The sequence below is a fragment of the Lotus japonicus genome, chromosome 1 (assembly GCF_012489685.1).
Source record: "Lotus japonicus ecotype B-129 chromosome 1, LjGifu_v1.2".
In the NCBI taxonomy this organism is placed as follows: Eukaryota; Viridiplantae; Streptophyta; class Magnoliopsida; order Fabales; family Fabaceae; genus Lotus; species Lotus japonicus.
The window spans coordinates 9,823,527-9,845,869 of NC_080041.1; the positions used below are offsets into that span (position 1 = coordinate 9,823,527).

Here is a 22,343-nt window from a genome sequence, read left to right on the forward strand (position 1 = left end):
TCCGTGCAACGTCCTCATATCGGTGCTCTACAATGAAATGAATTGAGTTAACAGTTTATAACAATACAATAATAATAGATACAATTTAATCAAGTAATAATTAAGACATACCCGCCAACACAGCATCATACAGGGTCTGCAAGACCCCAAAGCGAATAGTCTGGCTCCTGTTCGTATCAAACTCAGCATGATAACGAGCAGCAGATCCTCCCATCAACTCAGCACATAGCGCTGCACACTCGTCCCTCTCCCCCCTCCCAGGCGTATAGAACCTCGACCCCATGGGGAGATGGAGAAGAGCCGACACGTCGTCCAAGGTGATAGTCATCTCCCCGAACGGCATGTGGAAGCTACTAGTCTCCTCATGCCATCGCTCCACAAGGGCCAAAATGAGGCCTGCATCTGTCTCCGGGTAGCTGCACCAGGGTAGCTGATGAAGACCTGTCTGCTCAATCAACTCTCGAACCCTCCTGTGACTGTCTGAATCACCATCACAAGCAAGGTTCCAAACCTTCCCCCCAGCTGTGGCCACCCTCAAGTGTCGACGGTCCACATACCGCTCGTCTGTGCGTAGGAGTGCATGCCACGTCCAGGGAGCCTTGTGATCAACATAATGCGTGAGAAGCGACAGCTCAACAGGCCCCCCCGGAAACGGCGGCAACCTCTGGATCAGGTCCTCCTCGCCACCCTGTGCCTCTGGCACGACATCAACATCAACATCAGGAGGAGGAATACTATCCTCGTCAGATGACTCCTCGCCGGATGACTCCTCGTCGGATAACTCATCGCCAGATGACGACTCGCCTGATGACTCCTCGCCTGGTGACTCATGGCGAGATAACTCAACCATGGGAGACGGCGGAGTAGGAACTGGATCAGTAGGCTCAACTGGAGCTGGAGCTGAAGCCTCTACCATGGGCGACTGCATAGAATCAACTGAAGCTGGAGGTGAAGCCTCAACCGCCTGAGAGGTCGCAGCATGATCGCCGCGCCGGCTAGAAGCATGTAAGCGCCGGTGTCTATCCTCAGTAGGCCCCGCATCCTCACTAGCTCGAGACCTCTTTCTGTTCTTCATTCTCACTATATATTCAGAGCAAACATTTTATAAATTAACTAAGCTAATTAGATTAAGTTTTATAAAAACATTTTATAAATCTGAACAGACACCAAATACGGAACATTAAGTTTCATATCCAATACGGAACATTAAGTTTCATATTGAATACGGAACATTAAGTTTCATATTGAATACAGAACATTATGTTCCGTATCGAACCAGAACTCCATTAACGACATTGCATGATTGGAGCTCGCCCCAAAGACCAATTTATACAATTTCAGCCAACATAACATCTACTTAAGCATAAATCGACTACCCTAGGGTTGAAAGATTCCATAATTTCAAGTTAAATGGTGAATTCAAGTTGAAATCCAAACTTACTTACCTCTAGGTTCAATGCAATGAATGGGGAGAATGGGTTTGATGATGGAGACGATGGTACCCTGTCCAGATGATGATTGAAGCAAGGAGAGCGTCGGTCTCGAAGATTGCAGAGCAAGGGTTGGGAAATGGGTTTGGAGCGCTGAAATGGGTTTTGAAAAAACCCCTGTCGTTTACATAGTAATATAATACGGAAATTTATCCTCCGTATTGGATACGGAAGTTAATATTCCGTATTCTATTAAAGGGGGGCTTTCCAGTAATTTCCCCACTTTAAGTGGGGCGGGGAGCCCCATAGGGGGGGCCCCAAACCCAATTCCCTCTTTACCTGCAAGCCCAGCCAAACAAAATATCCAAAAAGTGAGAAAAAAACAGATGTCCCATGAACAGTAAAATAGAAACTTGCATTTAGAGATTGGAGATTATCAACTTGCTAGTGAATTTGATGAGCCAGTATGATGGATTGGGAGAGTAAAGGTGGACAGGGGGTTCTTTTTAGAGCCATTAATGCAATTTGTGGCAGAACACTTCCGGTGAATAGTGTCGGCTGTATAGGCCAAAGCTAAAGCGAATAAATTAGCGTCGGCCAATACCAACGATGCTAAAAAAATACATTAGAGCCGGCTTTCTTGTAAAGTGAATAACGTTGGCTTTTACTGACGCTAATTTAGCTGCCAAAAAGCTAACCACAAAGTTAGCTTCAACTGGTCTTTTAGAGTTGGTCACAATGCCGACGCTAAAACGTGCGACGTCGGTTTAAACCAACGCTAATGAATGTTTTTCTTGTAGCGTGTTGAGGAGGCCAAACACATAGTCGGAAAAATTAGAGCCACTGTGGAGGCAATACTGGCTAGGAAACTATCAAAGCATGTATCCACTGGTTCTTTATATAACCATGCGATTATGTTTCACTACTTCTATACAATTTGGATATAATAAGATAGTTGTTCCGGGAACGCCACCCGGTAACCCTGTGAAGGGATTACTACCCTTAAGCTCATGCTCCACTGAGAAAGTGGACCAGAGCTGGGGGACTACTGTTCTGGGAAGCCCTTAGTACGGACGACCATGACAAGAACCAGGACGGATACCGCCTGGGGTAACCACCCGAGATCGTAATTGGATCCTGGGCGATCACCGGGAAGGGACGAACACCCACCTGGGGGTCGGTCACGCACCCGGACGACCACGCCCATTTCCGCACCCTCTCCGGAGCTGGCCACCGGGCCCACCTCATTGTACCGGACTGCAGCCGGCCCCACTACCTAGAGGTTGACCTAGGCCAACCACCCTACGAAACTAGGGTGGTTGGGTGCATATCCCTAGAACCCTGGACCGTTAGATCGCTGCTTTGCAGTAGGGAAGGCAGTGAATCCAACGGTCCAGGGCAAACCAAGTACGAGCCATGCATGACGTTACATGGCTCTAACCCTAACTCCTCTATGTGTATATAAGGGAGGTTCCTCCTCCTTGCTAAGGTAACTTACCCTCTTCACTTAACCTATTTTCTCCTCTCACACCTTTACTTACTTTAGCATCGAAGTCCCTTGCAGGAGCCCCTCCCGGGAACGTCCAGCTCGAAGGCTCACCTCCTCCCCTATTTCTCTCCGCTACCCCAAGCCCGCCGGGTAGCTTGGTCATCCCGATCAATAGTGAAATATATAGATCGATAGATCATGCATAAATGGTTGTGGAATACTAAATCATTGTGTTATTATAAATTAACAAAAATGGTGTGAAAATCCCTTGTACTCGGTGTTTTAAAACTCGGTTTGGTCATTGACTCAGTGAGGGTACTGAGTTAATGGGTCACTGGTGGGACTAGTGAGTCATTGGTTGAACGCTTGACTCTGTGTACATTAAAAAATCATAAAAAATTCAAATGCAATATGGAGTTAACAATATAATTAATTAAAGACGTTATTTATCCCCAAATATTTGGTGTTGTAGTGGTAAAACTTTCTCTTCTTTATCTTCAAGTTCTGTGTTCGAGTCTTACACACACTATTTAAAAAAAAAAATATCATGATTTTAATTGAAGTCTCAAAGGCTCTTGCTCCAACACAAAATGCAGGCCCATTATGCTCAATAATTGTTGGGCATATTCAATAATTGCATAAATGATCCATTCTTAATGAAATAAAATAAATTGAAATGAGTGATTCGTCGGTTCAATCAGAATTCGGCCAAGTCATTGAGTCAACCATTGAGCCGATCGAGTCAAACTGATTCAAACTGAGTTGTATGCAAAACTGATCTGATGTGAGGCTTGAACCGACCGGTCTGATCGATCAGGTGCTTGAGTCCCGGTCCAACCGGTCAGACTGGCCAGGTTGAGCGAGTTTTAAAACTATGCTTGTACTTATAGTTATTTATGTTTTAAATTTTTAATTAAAAATATAAATAGTGATAAGTCTGGTGTATGAACAAATTTCCCATCTTTTCTTTTAATTTTAATAAGTGTAAAAAGATTATATTGATTCCCATTAATTCTAAGATTTAAATAAAAAAAATGATAAATGAATTTAAGTAAAGTAAACTTAAATGTGTATAATTTTTTGGTACATCGGAAATTTAATTTACTTCATTCAGGAATTGATCCCAGAACATCTCCCTCCCCAACTCATATGTCACTAAGCTTGTACCACTTAAGCTATCCTTCTATGACAAACTTTAATGTGTATATAATTACTTATGTAATTTTTTTTAAAATAAATTAATAAATTAATCAATAAATATCATTTTAAAACCATCAAAATTAAAAACCATCCATCTTTAATCTGGATTCTTCCTTTATGTGTTCTTTGAATAATGTTTTGTTCACATATGTTTTCCACCTTCACCTTTGGTAAATAGAAAGTTTTTTTTAACCAAATAGGAAGCTAAAAGAGAGAAATGAGCGATATCATATGTGATGTGGCAGGAAATGCAGAGAGAGATAGAAAGACAAATGTGTGGAAATGAGATGGAAGAGAAAGTGAAGTGTGAATGTATCATTACTATGTGTTCTTTCCATTCTCTCTCCTTTTCAATAACATTGAATAAATAGAAACTCTTGTGTAGGTGAGGTGCGAAGATTCATGGAGATTTTTCATCTTTCATGAACACGCATACTCAAGGGGGCACTGTAACATGAAAACTTGGATAAGATGCCATTTCAACATTTATATTTATTGACAGTGGAGGAGAAATTTCAAAAATTGGAAGTGGCGGATTGCATGGAATTAAATTGACATCCATTCCCCCTAAGTCTAAAAACCTTCACTCTTGACTATGGATCCCTCATTTATGTGTTCTTTCCATTTTCTCTCTCTTTATTTTTCTACAACATTAAATACATAGAACCTCTTATGCAGACAACGTGCGCAAGCTCATGGAGATCTTTCATCTTTTATGAACACGTGTACTCAAGGTGGCAGGGCAACATGAAAACTTGGATAACATGTCATTTCAACATTTATATTCATTGACAGTAGAGGAGAAATTTCAAACTTGAAGTGGTGGATTACGTGGAATTAAATTGACATCCATTCCCCCCGAGTCTCAAAATCTTCCCTCTTGATTATGGATCTCCCATTTATGTGTTCTTTCAATTTTCTCTCTCTTTATTTTTCTACAACATTGAATACATAGAACCTCTTATGCAGACAACGTGTAGAAGTTCATGGAGATCATTCATCTTTCATGAACACGCGTACTCAAGGTGGCAGTGCAACATGAAAACTTGGATAAGATGTCATTTCATCATTTATATTCATTGTCAATGGAGGAGATATTTCAAACTTGAAGTGGCGGATTACGTGGAATTAATTGACATCCATTCCCCCTGAGTCTCAAAATCTTCCTTCTTGACTATGGATCCCTCATTTATGTGTTCTTTCCATTTTCTCTCTCTTTAATTTTCTACAACATTGAATACAGAGAACTCTTATGTAGACAATGTGCGGAAGTTCATGGAGATCTTTATCTTTCATGAACACGCGTACTCAAGGTGGCACTGCAACATGAAAACTTTGATAAGATGACATTTCAACATTTATATTCATTAATAGTGGAGAAGAAATTTCAAACTTGAAGCGGTGGATCACGTGGAATTAAATTAACATTCATTTCCCCGAGTCTCAAAATCTCCACTCTTGACTATGGATCACTCTTTATGTGTTCTTTACATTTTCTCCCTCTGTATATTCTCCTATAACATTGAATACAGAGAAACTCTTTTGCATGTGACATGTGGAGATCCATGGAGATGTTTCTTTCTTTCATAAACACGCGTACTCAAGGTGGCACTGCAACATGAAAACCTTAAGGTGTTATTTCAACATTTATATTCATTAAAAATGTATGAGAAATTTCAAACTTCAAGTGGCAGATTACCCGGAATAAAATTGACTCAAATGAGAAAGAAAGTCAAAATATATCAACGTCTAGCTCCAAAAATCTTTAAGATGAATTAAATATGGTCATAAAATCCTCAAAGAAGGAGCCAAAAATTATTAAAAAGACGGTTGAGAGGTAGACCCTACTCATGTTATACAAGTAACTCTCCAATACTCTCCCTTCCCTATAAATAAGGGTCTCATAGAACCTGTATTTTCATCTTTCTCAAGTATTGTTGTGTCCACTAACAATATGAAAATGAAGCCCTTTATATTCTTGTGTTCTCTTTTTGCTGCGGCTCTCATCTCTTTAGTCTTGGCTGACAAACTATCTGAAGATGAGATAAGAGGTATGGACCTAAAAAATCTTTAATTTGTTTATATGTGCTCGACCTTTTTAGTGATATGTTTTATGCAAAATATTCTAGTTTCATTCATGTTATTGTACGTATATACTGGCATTTGGTAAACCTTTATAGCTCATGTTTTTTATGTCGCTCATGAAGCTGCTCGTGTAATTCATGCAAGCCTCTTGGGGTGTGATCGCAAGCAAGAAATTTGTAAGTATTTTCGTTTCTCATCTAATGGTTTATTTTAATTTTGGTGACATTATGCTAAGTTAATTACATAACATTACACAGCTGCAAATGGTGAGAAGTTGAACATGGAAGCTTATCATACAAACTGCAAAGGAAGTATAGGAGGCGGCAGCGGCGGATATGGTGGTGGTAGTTCGGGCGGTGGAGAAAGCGGTGGCGCTGGTGGTGGCGGAGGAAGTAGTGGCGGTGGAAGTGAAGGAGGGGGTTATGGTGGCGGTGGTAGTTCGAGCGGTGGTGGCGGTGGTGGCGGTGGTGCTGGTGAAGGCGGAGCCAGTGGTGGAAGTGGAGGAGGGGGTTATGGTGGATCTGGTGGTGGTAGTTCGGGTGGTGGAGGAAGCGGTGGTGGTGCTGGTGGAAGTGGAGGCAGTAGTGGTGGTGGAAGTGGAGGAGGGGATTATGGTGGTGGTGGATCTGGTAGTGGTAGTTCGGGTGGTGGAGGAAGCGGTGGTGGTGGTGGTTCTGCTGGTGGAGGCGGAGGCAGTGGTGGTGGTGGAAGTGGAGGAGGGGGTCATGGTGGTAGTGGAGGAGCTGGTGGTGGAAGCGAAGGAGGTGGCAGTGAAGGTGGTGGAGGAGGTTATGGCGGTGGGAGTGGAGGAAGTGGGGGAGGTGGTAGTGAGGGTGGAGGGAGCAGTGGAGGTGGTGGTGGAAGTGCAGGAGGTGGTGGTGAAGGTGGAGGAAGCAGTGGAGGCGGTGGTGGAGGCGGAGGAAGTGGTGGAGTGGGTTATGGTGGTGGTGGAAGCGGAGGAAGTGCTGGTGGTGGAGGTGAAAGTGGTGGCGGAAGCGGAGGTGCAAGTGGTGGTGAAAGTGGAGGGAGTGGGGGAAGTGGTGGAGGCGGCTATGGTGGTGGAAGCGGAGGAATCGGGGGAAGTGGTGGAGGAAGCGTAGGTGGAAGTTGTGGTGGTGGAAGCGAAGGCGGAAGTGGTGGAAGTGGTGGTGAAGGTGGTGGAAGTGGAGGGGGAGGTTACGGCAGTGGTGGAAGCGCCGGAGGAAGTGGTGGAAGTGGTGGAGGCGGAGGCGGAGGCGGAGGAGGAAGTGGCGGGGGAGGATATGGGGGAAATGGTAATCATAAAGTATCTGGCCGCCATCATCGCCACCATGGCCATAAAGGACATAGTGGAAAAGGAGAAGGGGGAGGATATTGAAAACTTGGTAATAAAGGCTATGTTAATCAGAATAAAGGAAAACAATGGGTTGTTAATGTGGAACCAAAATCCAAGCTTAAATAGTTCTTTATCAAACATAAATGTAGCTTTGGATGTATTAAAGTAATGAAATATTTGGTTTCACTGCTCCATTTATCTTCTATCTTGAATATCCTTAAAGAAAACAATAGTGAAACTATGTATCCGTTTGAAAAGTTAAAGAGAATCAAATATTTAAAAAGAATCATGTGATTAATAATCATCGAGTAATACATTTTACTAGAAATTAAACCCGTGCGTTGCACGGTTTTTTTTTTAAGTTATATGTTAAATTTATCTTCGTATATGTAATAATATAGCAAATGTATTGTTAAGTAGATAATTAAAAATAAGATAAATATATGAAATGTAATTACATTGATAAAGTTTAATAAAATATTTATTGTAAACTAATTTTTTAGTATATTAAAAAATATTTTATGTTGCTTACTAAAATTAATTTTCAATTCATTTTGTGATCATATGTTTTCATAATAGTACACTCTTTATAATAAGTAAAAGGAGGGAAATATATAATTAGAGTTGAATAACTTAGTTTCTGTTTTGTGCAAAATGATGTTTCTCTCTTACTTTTATGCATGTTTTCACCTTGAAAGCAATGTTTGCAATTGAATTTTTATGGGAACAATGGTATAGAAAAAGTTTAATTATGAAAAATATTTTTAGTGATGCATATAAAAAATTATATTCTTTATTGTTTAATAAGCATTTAATTAGTTAATATGCAGTTTGTAAGAAATTATATTTTGTAATTTAATTAGTTGATAAATGAATTAAGATAATAGTTTATCTTTTTGGTACATCAGAAAGATATATTGCACCTTTCATGGATTGATATTTTGACCTCCCCTACCCTACCCACATGTCCTCTAGCTCTTGCCACTTGAGCTATCATTCGATGACAAATAATAATTTATCTTATTCAATATAAACTTTTTACAATTTTGAAGATAGTAAAAAATTGAAAAAACTTTATAAGTGCAATTTACAAACACAAATCGTTCTATCTGATGTATATCTATCATAGTGGTTAAAATTAACTCTTTAATCCTATGGTTCGATCATTAAGAACTGTACTCTATGGGAGACCTTTGACTTTAATCACACTCGAGTAGAACATGGTTTCCTCAGTAGATGATACATGTGGCTAAAAAACTAACAAAAATTGTAAAGACTTAGTTAAAAAACTTCATAAGCTCGTCTACTTTGAATATAAAGATAAAAATAAGTGGAAGTTGGTTAAGAATAATTTTTATTTTTTATCAATTAAGAAAAATTTTAAGTATACCAAATATAATTGCATTTAGGAAGTTCATTAAACACTTTATTGTATACTACTTTTTTTTTTCCTATTATAGGTGAGTGCAACAATAATAAACCTCAGGGAAAGTTAGTGCAATATGTCCATATTTATGTAAAAATCATATTAAATATTATTACCAAAATCATATTTTTAATATAAATTATAATTATTATCAACCAAAAATTTCAAAATTAAACTATTTTGAAAAATGAATTTATTTGAGTTATTCTTTTATTTTTTTATAATAAATATGATATGCATAATATTTTAAATATACCTTATAATTTTATTAATTTGTTTTTAATATATTTAATTTATATATCATATATGTATTTAATTAGGAAAATTACTCTATTATAATAAATAATTACTTGATAAAAAAATATAAAAGTAGCAATATTTAAAAAAATCATTAAATGATAACCACAATATGTAATTAATGTAAAAACTCAAGTGAGCTTTACATATATATATAGAAGATTTCTCGACAAGTAATTCTAACATCGGCAACTGCGGATGGATAATCTAATACATTATGGTAGTGTTTGGTACACAGGTGGGAAGAGAAAGGAACATGACAAATGAGTTATGTTTTGTGTTTGTTATGTTTTTAAGATAGAACAGAACGGGACAAAAGCCTCCTACGGGACATTTTGGTTCCCTAAAAAAGGCGGAACGAATGGGAACAGAACAGAACACACTCATTAAACTTTTAAATTGACAAAATTATCCCTTTCACCACTTTTCTATTTTCCATCGTTGTCTCTCCTAACTTTCTTTTCTGCAATAGCATTCCAATATTCTGCCCAAAGCATCAAATCGATGATAAGATCAATTTCAACCGTTCCAGGAGATGAGAGGTTAAAGTTCAATTTGATGTAAAGATAAGTTTCGGTGCAAAGATATATCAACGAGGTTTATAAATTTCTGGGCAAATTATAAATCATTTGAGGTAAAATTAAACGTTACAGACCAATTTCTTCATAAAGCATCAATCTTTTTAGGTAAAATTAAAATTACCATTATGTTTGCACACACATGTTTGCAAGAGGAGAGAAAGGGAACCTTTGCACACACATGTTATGATTTGCTCTTTTGGGACCAAGAAAATATCACAATTAAGCTCAACTTGGGCAACTAAGAATTAACTGAAACAATATCTGAAAGCCAGAAAAAAAATGCCTAAGAATCTCATACCAGTCACAAGCACACCACTATCACTTTAACATGCATTTCAAAGCAGAACCAGACAAGTGCAGGTAAGTCAGGAATCAATAGAGAACACTCGACGCTCAGCAAAAACAAGGGGTAAAATAATGAACCCCCAATGAATTCAGATCAGCACCACCCAGTGATTCATCACTCAAACCCAGAATCACTCATCTCTCTCAACAATATGCCATGTCCCAATAACTTCACAGAACAAGAATATCGAAAACTTTTGAAAATAAGGCATTTAGCTAGAGTTACAACCACTTGAGACGTTAAGCATATGAGAGATAATAACCAAGGGTTTCAACTTCACACAAACATGATAAACTGAAATAGAAACTAAATGGCGGATGCAGACTCAATTAACACACTAGACTATGATGCAAGACTCCAACTAAGAAAAGTGAAACTCAAAACGAATACTAAGAATAAAATAAAAGAAAGAGTTTAGAACTCCCTCAATCTGATCCATTCGGATCATCATCATCAGTGTCTGCTCCCGCTGCATCCGTATGAGGCGGATCAACATCTAAGCTCATCTGCATCAGCATCTTTTCCAAGCTGCCATGTGGGAGAGGATACTCAAAATCAGCATATGGCGTATCCTTGCTCTTCCAATCTCTCTCTGTATTTCTATGCATAGCATCCACCCGACGGAGTACAGTACCTATGGCACCAAATATCTCCTTTGGATCAAACTGCATGATCTGACCTGGGGATGCATTGGCGGCTTCCTGTTATTGCCTCACAAGCACTTTCATCCTCAACTCCTCACGAAATTCATCATGGCATTCTCCAGCCTTTTATATCATTCCTGTGACCTTCCTGTCCGTCAAATCGATGCACTGCTTGACTTGATTCTTGATTGCAATCCTCACTCCACTATTTTTGACTAACCGAGTGATCAAATTAGGAAAGGGCAAGCGTGGCTTGGTATTGGACAGAGCAACTTCATAAATTCTGTAGGAGATGATTCGAGCCACATCAATAGAACAATTCTGCACAATACAGTGTAAAAATACGGACTCATTAAGCCTGAGATCCACATGATGGGATGAAGGGATGACAGTGTCCAACACAAATTGTGACCAAACTCTCGTATCATGCTTCAAGTGGTTCCTTAAAATATATCTGTTTGGTCCCGCCGAATCTGGTTCCCAAATAACTCCATGTATAGCTATGCTCTCGAGAATTAACGCAAGTGGAGGTTGCTCTAACAATTCATGATAGGACAATTTTTTTCCTTGAAACGGGTCTGCGGTAGGAAGCTCTAGAAGTTCATGGATGACTTGAGGACTATAATCTACTTTGGTTCCTCTGTACCACGATGTGTAGATAGGTTCTTCAAACTCACCAAGGGCGTCAACAACCCGAGCATTAGCATAGAACTCCTTTACCATATCCTCTCAACCCAATTTTTTGTTTTCCAGCAAGTGTTTGCCAACCTCTCTCTTGAATCACTCTTGCAAATTGGGGGGGGTCCGCTTAACGGCAAAACGAAATACCTCTCAGGTATAACTTCTTTGGTGACCAAGCTGGTATAAAATTCCTTCTTCTTATCTGAACAGAACCACTCTCCACTTGAACGTGCTCCCTGTTTCCTTTATCCTGACATCTGCAGGAGTATTGAAGACAACGAAAAAAAAAAAACAAGAACAATCAGTTAAAGTTCAACATGTTGTCAAGAGATACTATCATATTGGCTTTGTAAGAGACGATATGCGTCACTGTTCCATGTTGTTAAAACATAATAAATTCAATGAACTCAGACCTCAACGGTGAAATTTAGAATTTTATCCAAGTGTTCCTTTTACTTCCCAAGTCAAGATACTCTAGAATTGAAAGGGTAATTATTTCAAACACCTAACATGCATAATCTGTCACTTCACAATTCCTATCCATATAACAACAAATTATCCCAGCCAACATGCAACTCTTTCATCATTACTACAATATGATTTCCACACAAAATTGAGCATAAAAAGTTGAAATTGTACATAAATTTCTAACCTGAAGATGAAGAGAAAACAAAGGAGGGAGAAGTGAAATTACCTTTGAAGCTTGAATGGAAAGGATGACGGGACGTTAAAACTAACAGAGAAGGGACTCAAAGTCGCAACTCTTGTGGGAGAAGAACCCACACAGATGAAAGGGATGAAGCGTGCGTGTTTGAAACTGGGAGTGGGAGATAGCCCGTTGCCGTGCCATGCACGGACGAGCGATTCTATGAGTTATAATTTTTAATTCAATAATTTATAAAATAAATAGATTTATTTACATACCTATGGTAATTAATATTAATAATGTTTTCAACTATGAAAAGATAGGTGATATTTAATTATTTTTTAACTTTAGTGTATATTAGATAATACATAAACATTTAATTATTTAAAATGATTATATAATTATTAATCTGAAATATAAAACAAACTCGTTTTAATTTAAAAAATGTATATAGATTCAATAGCAGAAAATACAATAAAAGTCCTTGTTGACTATGTTAATCAAGGAATAGTATTTAGCTCTTCATGGATAGATGACAAAAATATAGTGTCTTAAATTACCCATGAAAATAGAGAGAATCAAACCTAAGGTAAAAAAAAATGATATAGTTATAGACAAAATAAACAACCATTCACAGTGAACAAATAAAGTAGCACCGTTCAAGTGATGTTTACAACCACATCATGTTATATTATGTAGTACAAAAAAAGAACAAAAAGATGTAACTTTTGATGTTAAATTACTCCGTCAAAACAGCAACTCTGTAAAAATTGAGAAGAACCATTTTCCATAGCTGCATCTTGTGTCTTGCAACGGAATTTCCAAGTCTGAAAAATGTTTCCTTATAGAACTCATACCACCGCCCAAAAATGACACCCATACTCCCAGATTCACTTACCCCCTCACTAAGTGAGTACCAGACGATTTCTCATCTAGTCCAAGAACCATCTGGAAGAAGTACATTGATTTCTGGACTCATGTCGTTGAAAACCTTTTCCTGAATATAATCAGGAATAATCTGCAAAATTTTAATTTCACTGCATAAGTAAAGAAAAAATAGTAATACTAAAAATTAAATCACAAAATTCCAAAAAAAGAAAACGAACCAGATGATGACGGGGAATAATGAGATCAGCAGTGAGATCAACTGACCAAATTAACATCTCCTAATTCACAATATCTTCAACTTCATTCTCAGAATCATCATCACTAATTAAATTTATAACCGAACCATCTACTTCATGAAAATTCAGATGACTTGAACTTGCAACATTAGCTGCAACATGAGCAGTTCTTTTCCTATACTCAATCTCAAACAAGTTCAGATCACTAATTTGGATGTCAAATCTACTATCACCAAGATAAATAAAACAAATTATCACACTTCCCTGTATTTGGTGCACAGTTCGTAACTCTGAAATATTAGCACCAAATCTTGGTTCATCACGATCAAAATAAAAGCTAACACATAATTTATTCCCTACAGGATCCACTAATTCAACATATTTAGAGAGACTTTCTTCAAAATCATTCAAGAATTGTCTTGGTACAACAATATACACCTGAATATTCCACAAAGATAAACATAAAAAGAAAAAAATACGATCAGTGTCCAATATTTTCATCTCACTCCAAACATAAAAAACAAATTTCATAGTTACCTCCTCCGGATGAAATACTCTGGCAAAAATCTGTTGCTTAGACTTAGAACTTCTTAAGGTGTACTGATGCATAGTAACTACACAAAAAAACCGATGACAACCTCTAAATGTAAAATAGAAAAATGGAATAAGGGTCAAATATTAACTATAACATAAGAGATAAATCCAATTTCAAAACTCAAATAGATCAAGTGGGAAATATTGAAGAATCAAAGCCCAAATACGATATCAAGTCTAAGTCCTAACATTATATGAGAAAATCTCCATATCAAGCATTAGGTGAGTACAATTAATGAAGCTACAACTAAATCACTAATAGGTAGAACAACAAATTATTCACTTTGGTTAATGGACACGGCAACATGTCCAAATATTCAAATTTCTTCAATAATAACTAAACTACAAAAGATTGCTTGTGATTAATTAGACCAATAGCTCCATTAAATATCTGTTAAGTTAGAAACTAATGAATAGAAAGAGTACATCATGTGAATGTGTAGGTGAATGAGAAGAGGTAATAGAGGTAAATTTTATCTCTTCTTACTCTATACACACGCACACATGATAGTATTCCTTTAAGATAGCAATTAAGAAACATGTCAGATCTATAAATTCCATCTACCACCAGTGTTGACAAAAACAACCAAATAAATAATCTTTTATACATTGGCCTCAACCATTTTGAGTGGTTTCATTTTTGTATTCTGTGTAATGTGACCAACAGGTTCGTAACAAAGCTACAAAATAAGATCTTAAAACAGATACAAAAAGTAACTCCATCTCCTAACTCTGTAATAGAGAACATAATCTAATTAAGCTATTCATTATCACATATCATAAATTATCCATCCCTCTTTGCTCTAGCTTCTGTGCCATTCTGCCTATCAAAAAAGAGTTTTTCATGAACTAAAGACACTTCCACACATCACAATATACCACACAATCTTTGAATAGGCAGGGCAGTCCAACTGACAAAAATAGTTCGAATTAGTAACTAATTCAGTTTAAACACTTCCATCATACGAAACTGTCAAAAATCAAGCAATTCACGAAATCAAATGGAAAATTAATTATACAGATAAACTAACAATCTAACCACAATTTCAAAATGCTACACATCAAAGACTGAATTTGAAACATATCTGATCCTGACTTTGGTTCAGAAGCATAAAGCCTATGCCAATTTTAACATGCAAAATCTACAGCGAATCAACACCTCAACATCAAATACACATGCAATTTTACTTTGAACATGCAGCATACAAATTAGGGTTAAGGAAGAATATTACTTCAATGTAAGCAATAAATTGATTAATAACATAAAACCAACAAAAAAGGTTGTTCCTTGGCGTACCTATCAGAATGGCGACGCCAGAACGCAAACAATTGGGCAAAAAGGCTTTCTTAATGATGCCCTCAATTTTCACACCCTGTAAAACAGAAATTAAGCGTCATATACATGTAGAAACTATAGCATGACTAACTTCAAACAAATGACAGCAATGTTATACAACCTCTACATCAATAAGCACAACATGGATAACGTAAGGTTTTGAGGGTTCACCAACTGGAAACATATCCCAAACACGAAGAACCCGAACCTTCACTCTCCAAGTATCTTTTTTAGGATCGATCCCAATGCATATGGAACGAAGGGGATTCAATGATCTAGCCATTAAAACCAGCAAGAGAACACAACAAAATATGAAAATAAGTTTTCAGCATTAAATGAATTTGTTACGTCATTACAGTTCCGTATTTGCAATACTTGGGAACTGATCCTAAGAGTAAAGTTCTCAATATCATGACAGTCATAACTGTTTGTCTTGAGTTATGTAATGTGTAAATTATATATTCTATATTAGTCATGAAGATAATGAAGAGCACGAACGAGCAATTCTACGATTAATCATATTTATTTATTTAGTTTATTAAATTGAATAAATTAACTCACATATGAATAACGTAACAAATGTGGCTTAGCCGACAAATAGATGACAATAAACCGATTATGAACTTTAATATGTATACAAATGTGTTTTACATTTTTTTTTTCAATATAACTTCAATACAATGACAATGTTATAGTTTTTGTTAGAAATGTACAAAGGTTGAAATTATAAATCTTTTCTTTGGTACATCGGAAAGATAAATTACACCCTCTAAAGATTGAACCCTGGACCTCCCCACCCCAACCCATCCCCATCCCCAACCCATATGTGGAACTACTGAATGTGATTAAGAAACAATAGTACAATACATATCCTTTTGCCCCTGCTCTCATTTGATCCTGTTCATAGTATGCAAAATATCAACAACTCATAAATTTTTAAAATTAACCAAATTTAGTTAACAAATAATCAATTAAAAATTGAAAAAGAAATATTCAGAAAAAAGTTATACTACTACTACTACTACTATTCCCTTGTACACAACTTGAGTAATGAATTTCATTGGTAATATCTACAAATTAGTCAAAATAAACAGGAGCACACAATTAGTGCAATTAAGAAATATGTTTAAACAACTACTATAGAAAACTGGAGTCTAAGATGTTAAATAGGTAAATATAGAAAGAAAAAAAATCGATCATTCTTAGATACGATCAGCACAAAAAAAAGGAATTAAAAGATTAGTATGAAATAAATTAACAGTGAGCAAAATGAAGTTACTAAAAAATCACAGGTTAAAAACTTAATTGCAGATATAGGAACATATAAAGAAAGGAATGGGACTAAGTAATACTTAAATAACACAAATAAATAATAGATCAAACCTCTAAAAGGAGAGGCCATGCCGTGTAGAGATCCAAAATATTCAAACTTTGATCTTTTGAGATAGTTCCAACCAAATCAATGTGTAGCTACTAACAAAATATACTGATTTAACACCAGCAAGAAATAAATAACACTTGTTTTCATAAAAAAAACTAAACTATAATATTTTTGTTGATACTTGACAAAATATAATAATCTATAATATTTTTGCATAAATAAAGAATTGATCTGGAAGTTGAAGGAAAAAACATGCTATAAGACCAAATAGAAGAGAAACATACACAGTGTCAAGGCTGGGAGATATTCAAGAATAGATTAGAGTGAGAGGAACTTTGGTTCAAACCAATCTTGTTTCACCTAGCTATAGTGTGTTTATATTTAGAAATCTTCATCTAAAATGTAAGTTAATGTATGTTTAGAAAAAAAAAAGCAACGGATTTCTCTTCACAGATAGGCAATCTTGACAATAGGAGTTGTCATCATGAAATGAAGAAAATTTACCACACAACTAAGTAAAATTTTTTGGACAATGTAGGTAAGGTCATCTAAAAAGATTGATTAATTTAGTAATAATATTTGACTATCTTTTCCAAGCACAAAGATAGTACTAATATTGGGTAGGCTCATTAAATGCAAAGCAATAAATTTAGTAATTTTTTTTTTTGATAAGCCAAACATTGCATTAAAAGGGAGTACAAGGGGTACTCCAACCCTTAATAGAAAAGAGAGGAGAAATAAGAGAAAAAAGAAACCAGAAAAAAGAAGCCAAACCAGAAAAACCAGGAAAACAGTACACACAGACCAGAGAATTACATATACTTGCAACTTCAAATACAAACAAGCTCCAACACCACTAAATGTCATTCCAAAGTGCCTATACCCCAATCTGAATTTCACAAGCCCACCACGAGCCATTCCAAATAACCAAACAGTAGGAAAAGCACGAAAGCACTATACTAATAGAAAATTAGGCCAGTTAGAATGAAACAGAAAACTAAAGCATTTAATGCACCACTGATTCATAAGTTTATCATTTAATAGAAATTAAGCAAAATTTCAATTTCTGTCAATTGAATAAGTATTGGCTACCAAATCTAAGGGATAGTATGATGTTAATATCAATATCAACTTGATTTACATAAATTCTGCCTTTGTTTGCAAGAAACACTATATATAGACTCGTCACTTTAATGCTAACAGAATACATTATAACTAACTTACATATGGGTCTGTTTTTTGCAATAGTAGCAATCTTTGAAAATGTTTCACAGGGATAGAAGAATGTCTTCATACCTGCAGATCAAATATATATTTGGAATGAGAAGTATAGAGGAACTGGAAGCTCTATTTAGCTTATTTATTTTTATTTGTAATATTCTCTGGGTTTTCTGCTATTAAATGAGAATGTAATATTTAGCTTCTGAAGTCCTGATCATCCTGTTCTTACTAAAAAAATCTTTTAAGGACTTTTATGCTCAATGGGATTATCCCTTCACAACTATTCATGCATAACTTAACATGTCAGATAAGAGCAAATAGATAAGCAGCTTCCACCATTACCACTCTTGTTTTTACCAACAATCACTGGAATGTAAAAGAACATCGGATCCACAGAAACTGCCATCACACATGTGATTACAAATATTTTATTCCATTTCTGAAGCATTGACCCTTGAGGATCAAGATTATTGCACCCAGAAGTCGGCTTTTTTTGTCTTTCCATCACTTAAAGGATGGACAGCAGCAGAATGTCTTCTCAAGCTTTTCACTTTCTCTGTTCCACTCTCGAGTCTTCTTCCAATACTCTTCAAAATAGCACTTACACTCGGTATGCCTTTTCTCTTGTGATATCCATTGTTTACAGAACCTTCCTGCTCTATACTAAAAGATGACTCTGATTTCCAGTCCCCAAACCTGGATTGTGAGAGATATAAACTTAGTTAAGTATGTCAGGTATATACGTTAGCATCAATTAGTTTTTTCAACAATTATAAACATCATAACTAATTGGATATCTATTAACACCATTGCAAATGGACGTTAGTACTCACTTTGAGGCCAAAAGTGAACCAAATTCTTCTTATGTATTGAGATAAAGATCGTTCAACTGGTATCTAAGCAAACACTAAGCAAGTAAGCATAATATTTATCTTATAAATATATGAGTATTACCCCTTTAACTATAGTTGCATCATTGTAAATTGAATAACCAATTGCAAAATTTGGCAGCAATCTGTCATAGGTCATTGCAGCTTTTAAGACAACTTTGTTAATTTTTCAAAACATGTCAATAAGATGAGCCTTTTCTGAATAGAGGAAGTAAATAACTGAAGCAGAAGCAATGTATTAAATTACAGATAGAGGCAACACGTGACATGAGGTTCTAAGTTTCTGTCCAAAGAGTACAAAAAGAAAAAATTATCAATATGTGTAGCAAAGCAACACCAGGATTGAGGAACCGAACCTCACAAATTTATGCCCCTTTGCATTCATGATCAAACTACTTCTGCATTCAGTGAGAGAACAAGTAAGCTTTGCAGAAAACACTCTACTCAGTGCAACAGAAGACTCAAGCCTGCATCAACTTGGGAACTTGTTTTCGTCCTGAAGTAATAGGAGTGTGAATGTAACTGCAAAAGGATAAGGTCAAGGTCAACGATTTACTTAACTATAAGTAAATGTTAAAGAATAATCTCATTCAAGATTTACAGAAAAATAATCAATAACATAAATGTTACTCTTGAAAGACAAGTACAATCAAACATGATGCATACACATAGTATAGTCAAGTAGAATACAAGGCAAGTTACCTAGGTGTTAGAAGTGAGAAAGAAAAGGAACACTGTCTGTCTGACATATCTGTTAGAAAACAGGGTGTGATAATCCTGGATAAAGTCAAGAATCGTGAGCGTTCACTTTCCGAACAAATTATTTCGACCCTGTAATTGCCTGGGTTCACGAAATCTTTGTTGGGATAATGCTTGACAATCAATCTGTTTCTTGGCACAAGAGAACAGATAAAGAAAGTAGAGAGATGTTGTGTTGTTCGAATTTCTGTTTCAGAATACTGTTTCTGGTTTTCTGTGTTTTTTCCTTAGGCTGCAAGCAACCTTATATAGAAGGTTGTGTCTGCACGAATGATCACGATTGTTCCGAAAAGTCACAATTTTTCAAACTAGGGTCACCAACGTTCAGAAAAAATTTCGAACGGGGCGCTGCCCCGCACCCCGCCCGCTGAACCCCAGCCAGGGGCTCCGCCCCTTGGACCCCGGTTCGTATTCGCGGTCAATTATGCGTTGGCTCACCGAGCGTGCACTCCGCACTAACCTAACTCGATTCCGAGCCTAACGCGTAATTACATCAGCCTATAGTAGATCACATTACTACTAAAATACATTGATGATTCTAAAATCACCAACAAATCCCCCCCCCCCATTTTAGTGTAATCCTTGATCTACTCAGTTTATAACACACAGATATAACGATCAAACAAATGCATAAATGAAAATATCTTGCGATTGAATTTCCACTTTAGTACAAATACACATTCCAAATACTCGAGAATCGGGGTGTCTTAAAGATTGAACCCGTCAACCCATTTGAATATCTAAAGATACTGTACACATATGTTTCTACAACACTCTACTATTCATACTTGACACTTTACAAGCCATGTGTCCTTATCCATTAATAAGCATATAGGAAGCCAAGTCCAAGCTTCTTGAAGCGGCAAAACTTCATGCTTACATAGGTGATCCTTTTAATCTTGCACCTGCATTTACAATTTTCCAAAAGAACCATTAAGAAGATATACTTCAACCTAGCCATCACTTGCAGGTCTGAGCACATACCTTGGGAAGATAAACACAAGTGCTCCAATCTCTAACTATGATCTTTCCACATTGAATTTAGCTTCTAACGTTGTATTAGAAGGGAATTGGGTATAACACAGGTAGTAGATTTAAATGGACTTTAATCCCATTCCAATTACCGACTTCTTCACTAAGTCTCTAGCTAACCCCTTCGTCAAGTGGTCAGCTAAGTTTTGTTGCGACCGAACAAACTCAATGGATATCACCCCATTCAAGATTAATTCCCTAATCATACTATGTCTAACACCCAAGTGTCTAGACTTTCCATTGTACATTTGACTATAAGCCTTGGCCAATGTGGCAGCACTATCACAACGGATAGAAATTGGTGATATCGGTTTAGGCCATAATGGAATCTCATATACCAAGTTTCTTAGCCATTCCGCTTCTTTACCAGCAGCAGCAAATGCTACAAACTCTGATTCCATTGTAGAACTAGTTATACATGTTTGCTTCTTGGAAGCCCACGAGATGGCACCTCCCCCAAGCAAGAACACCCAACCACTTGTAGAGGATGAGTCTTCAACATTATTTATCCAACTAGCATCCGAATAACCCTCTAATACCGAAGGAAATCCCACATATGACAATCCATAATTCATAGTACCCTTCAAGTACTTGAATACCCTAGTTATCGCATGCCAATGATGTCTACTAGGATTACTAGTAAATCTGCTCAACTTTCCAACCGCAAAAGCAATATCCGGTCTAGTGCTAATCATAGCATACATCAAAGAGCCTATAGCTCTTGAATATTCGAGCTAATCCACAGGTTTACCTGTATTTGGCATAAGTTTTTCACTCGGATCCATGGGAGTACTAACCGGAGAACAACTTTCATGATTAAACTTCTTGAGTATTTTCTCAATGTAATGAGATTGAGTAATTACAATCCCCTTATTCTCCCGTTTAATCTTAATACCAAGAATAACATCCGCTTCTCCCATATCCTTCATGGAGAACTTTGATGACAAGAAATTCTTTGTTTTATCAACTTGATTTTGGTCTGTGCCAAAGATCAACATGTCATCCACATATAGACAAATAATAACTCTTTTACCGGATGTATCAAATTTGCTATATACACATTTGTCAGCTTGGTTTAGAATAAAACCACTAGACAAAACAACCTCATCAAATTTTTGATGCCATTGCTTCGGAGCTTGTTTCAGCCCATACAACGACTTAACTAGCTTACACACCTTATGCTCATTACCAGGCATTACAAATCCTTCCGGTTGCTTCATATACACTTCTTCTTCCAAATCACCATTCAGGAATGCTGTTTTGACATCCATTTGATGGATCACTAGATTGTGAATAGCCGCTAAAGCAATCAACAATCTAATAGTAGTGATACGAGCAACTGGAGCATAGGTATCGAAGTAATCAATCCCTTCCTTCTGTCTAAAGCCTTGGATTACCAATCTAGCTTTAAACTTGTCAATTGTACCATCGACTTTCATCTTCTTTTTGAAGATCCATTTGCAACCCAATGGTTTACAACCTGGTGGTAAATCAGATAATACCCAAGTATTATTTTCCATGATAGAACTCATCTCTTCATCAATTGCTTCTTTCCAAAAAGCAGAATCTCGAGATTTCACAGCTTCATCATACGTTCTTGGATCCTCCTCTATACTATAGCAATAATAGTATTGATTATCAATCTGATCCTTTGATCCCTCAACTAAATATAATTGAAAATCCGAACCATAAGATTTAGGTTTTCTAGCTCTTTTGCTTTTCCGAGGTTCGAGTGTCTCACTTGGTACATCAGTTGAATGATCATCCTTTGTAGGTTCATACGACTTAGATATAAGGTCCTTTGGTCTAGGTATAGAAGAAAAACAATTCTCATCAAATATGGCATCTCTTGATTCTATAATTGTG

General features: G+C 36.7%; 2 protein-coding genes and 1 long non-coding RNA gene across 3 annotated transcripts; 1 reads left to right on the plus strand and 2 right to left on the minus strand.

The window, feature by feature from the left end:
* The first annotated feature begins 5,562 nt into the window (after nucleotides 1-5,562).
* Nucleotides 5,563-7,561, plus strand: LOC130719755 (glycine-rich cell wall structural protein-like). The gene is made up of 3 exons (XM_057570393.1): nucleotides 5,563-6,170; nucleotides 6,327-6,380; nucleotides 6,462-7,561. The coding sequence occupies exons 1-3, from the start codon at nucleotides 6,074-6,076 to the stop codon at nucleotides 7,559-7,561; spliced, it is 1,251 nt and encodes a 416-aa protein (XP_057426376.1). The 5' UTR covers nucleotides 5,563-6,073.
* A 2,661-nt stretch (nucleotides 7,562-10,222) lies between these two features.
* On the minus strand, nucleotides 10,223-12,351 carry LOC130731582 (uncharacterized). Its single transcript, XR_009016751.1, has 2 exons — nucleotides 12,189-12,351; nucleotides 10,223-11,751 (listed from the first exon to the last, which is right to left on the minus strand). It is a non-coding gene; the product is annotated as an uncharacterized LOC130731582 (long non-coding RNA).
* A 397-nt stretch (nucleotides 12,352-12,748) lies between these two features.
* LOC130733519 (uncharacterized) lies at nucleotides 12,749-19,439 on the minus strand. The gene is made up of 9 exons (XM_057585738.1): nucleotides 19,389-19,439; nucleotides 19,043-19,208; nucleotides 18,139-18,492; nucleotides 17,800-17,871; nucleotides 15,316-15,419; nucleotides 15,156-15,231; nucleotides 13,802-13,878; nucleotides 13,247-13,702; nucleotides 12,749-13,158 (listed from the first exon to the last, which is right to left on the minus strand). Exons 3-8 carry the CDS (start codon nucleotides 18,299-18,301, stop codon nucleotides 13,307-13,309), a joined length of 888 nt encoding a protein of 295 aa, XP_057441721.1. The 5' UTR covers nucleotides 18,302-18,492; nucleotides 19,043-19,208; nucleotides 19,389-19,439; the 3' UTR covers nucleotides 12,749-13,158; nucleotides 13,247-13,306.
* Nucleotides 19,440-22,343: the final 2,904 nt, after the last annotated feature.

What these genes read in the sequence shown, in the direction of transcription:
- LOC130719755 (XM_057570393.1), top strand. Translation starts at nt 6,074, where the DNA reads ATGAAAATGAAGCCCTTTATATTCTTGTGTTCTCTTTTTGCTGCGGCT. An exon ending in ATCTGAAGATGAGATAAGAG is followed by an intron (nt 6,171 to 6,326) that starts GTATGGACCTAA and finishes TCGCTCATGAAG; the next exon opens with CTGCTCGTGTAATTCATGCA. An exon ending in TGATCGCAAGCAAGAAATTT is followed by an intron (nt 6,381 to 6,461) that starts GTAAGTATTTTC and finishes AACATTACACAG; the next exon opens with CTGCAAATGGTGAGAAGTTG.
- LOC130733519 (XM_057585738.1), bottom strand. Translation starts at nt 18,301, where the DNA reads ATGGAAAGACAAAAAAAGCCGACTTCTGGGTGCAATAATCTTGATCCT. An exon ending in TGCAAAAAACAGACCCATAT is followed by an intron (nt 15,420 to 17,799) that starts GTAAGTTAGTTA and finishes ATCCTAAAAAAG; the next exon opens with ATACTTGGAGAGTGAAGGTT. An exon ending in TGGCGTCGCCATTCTGATAG is followed by an intron (nt 13,879 to 15,155) that starts GTACGCCAAGGA and finishes TTTTTTGTGTAG; the next exon opens with TTACTATGCATCAGTACACC.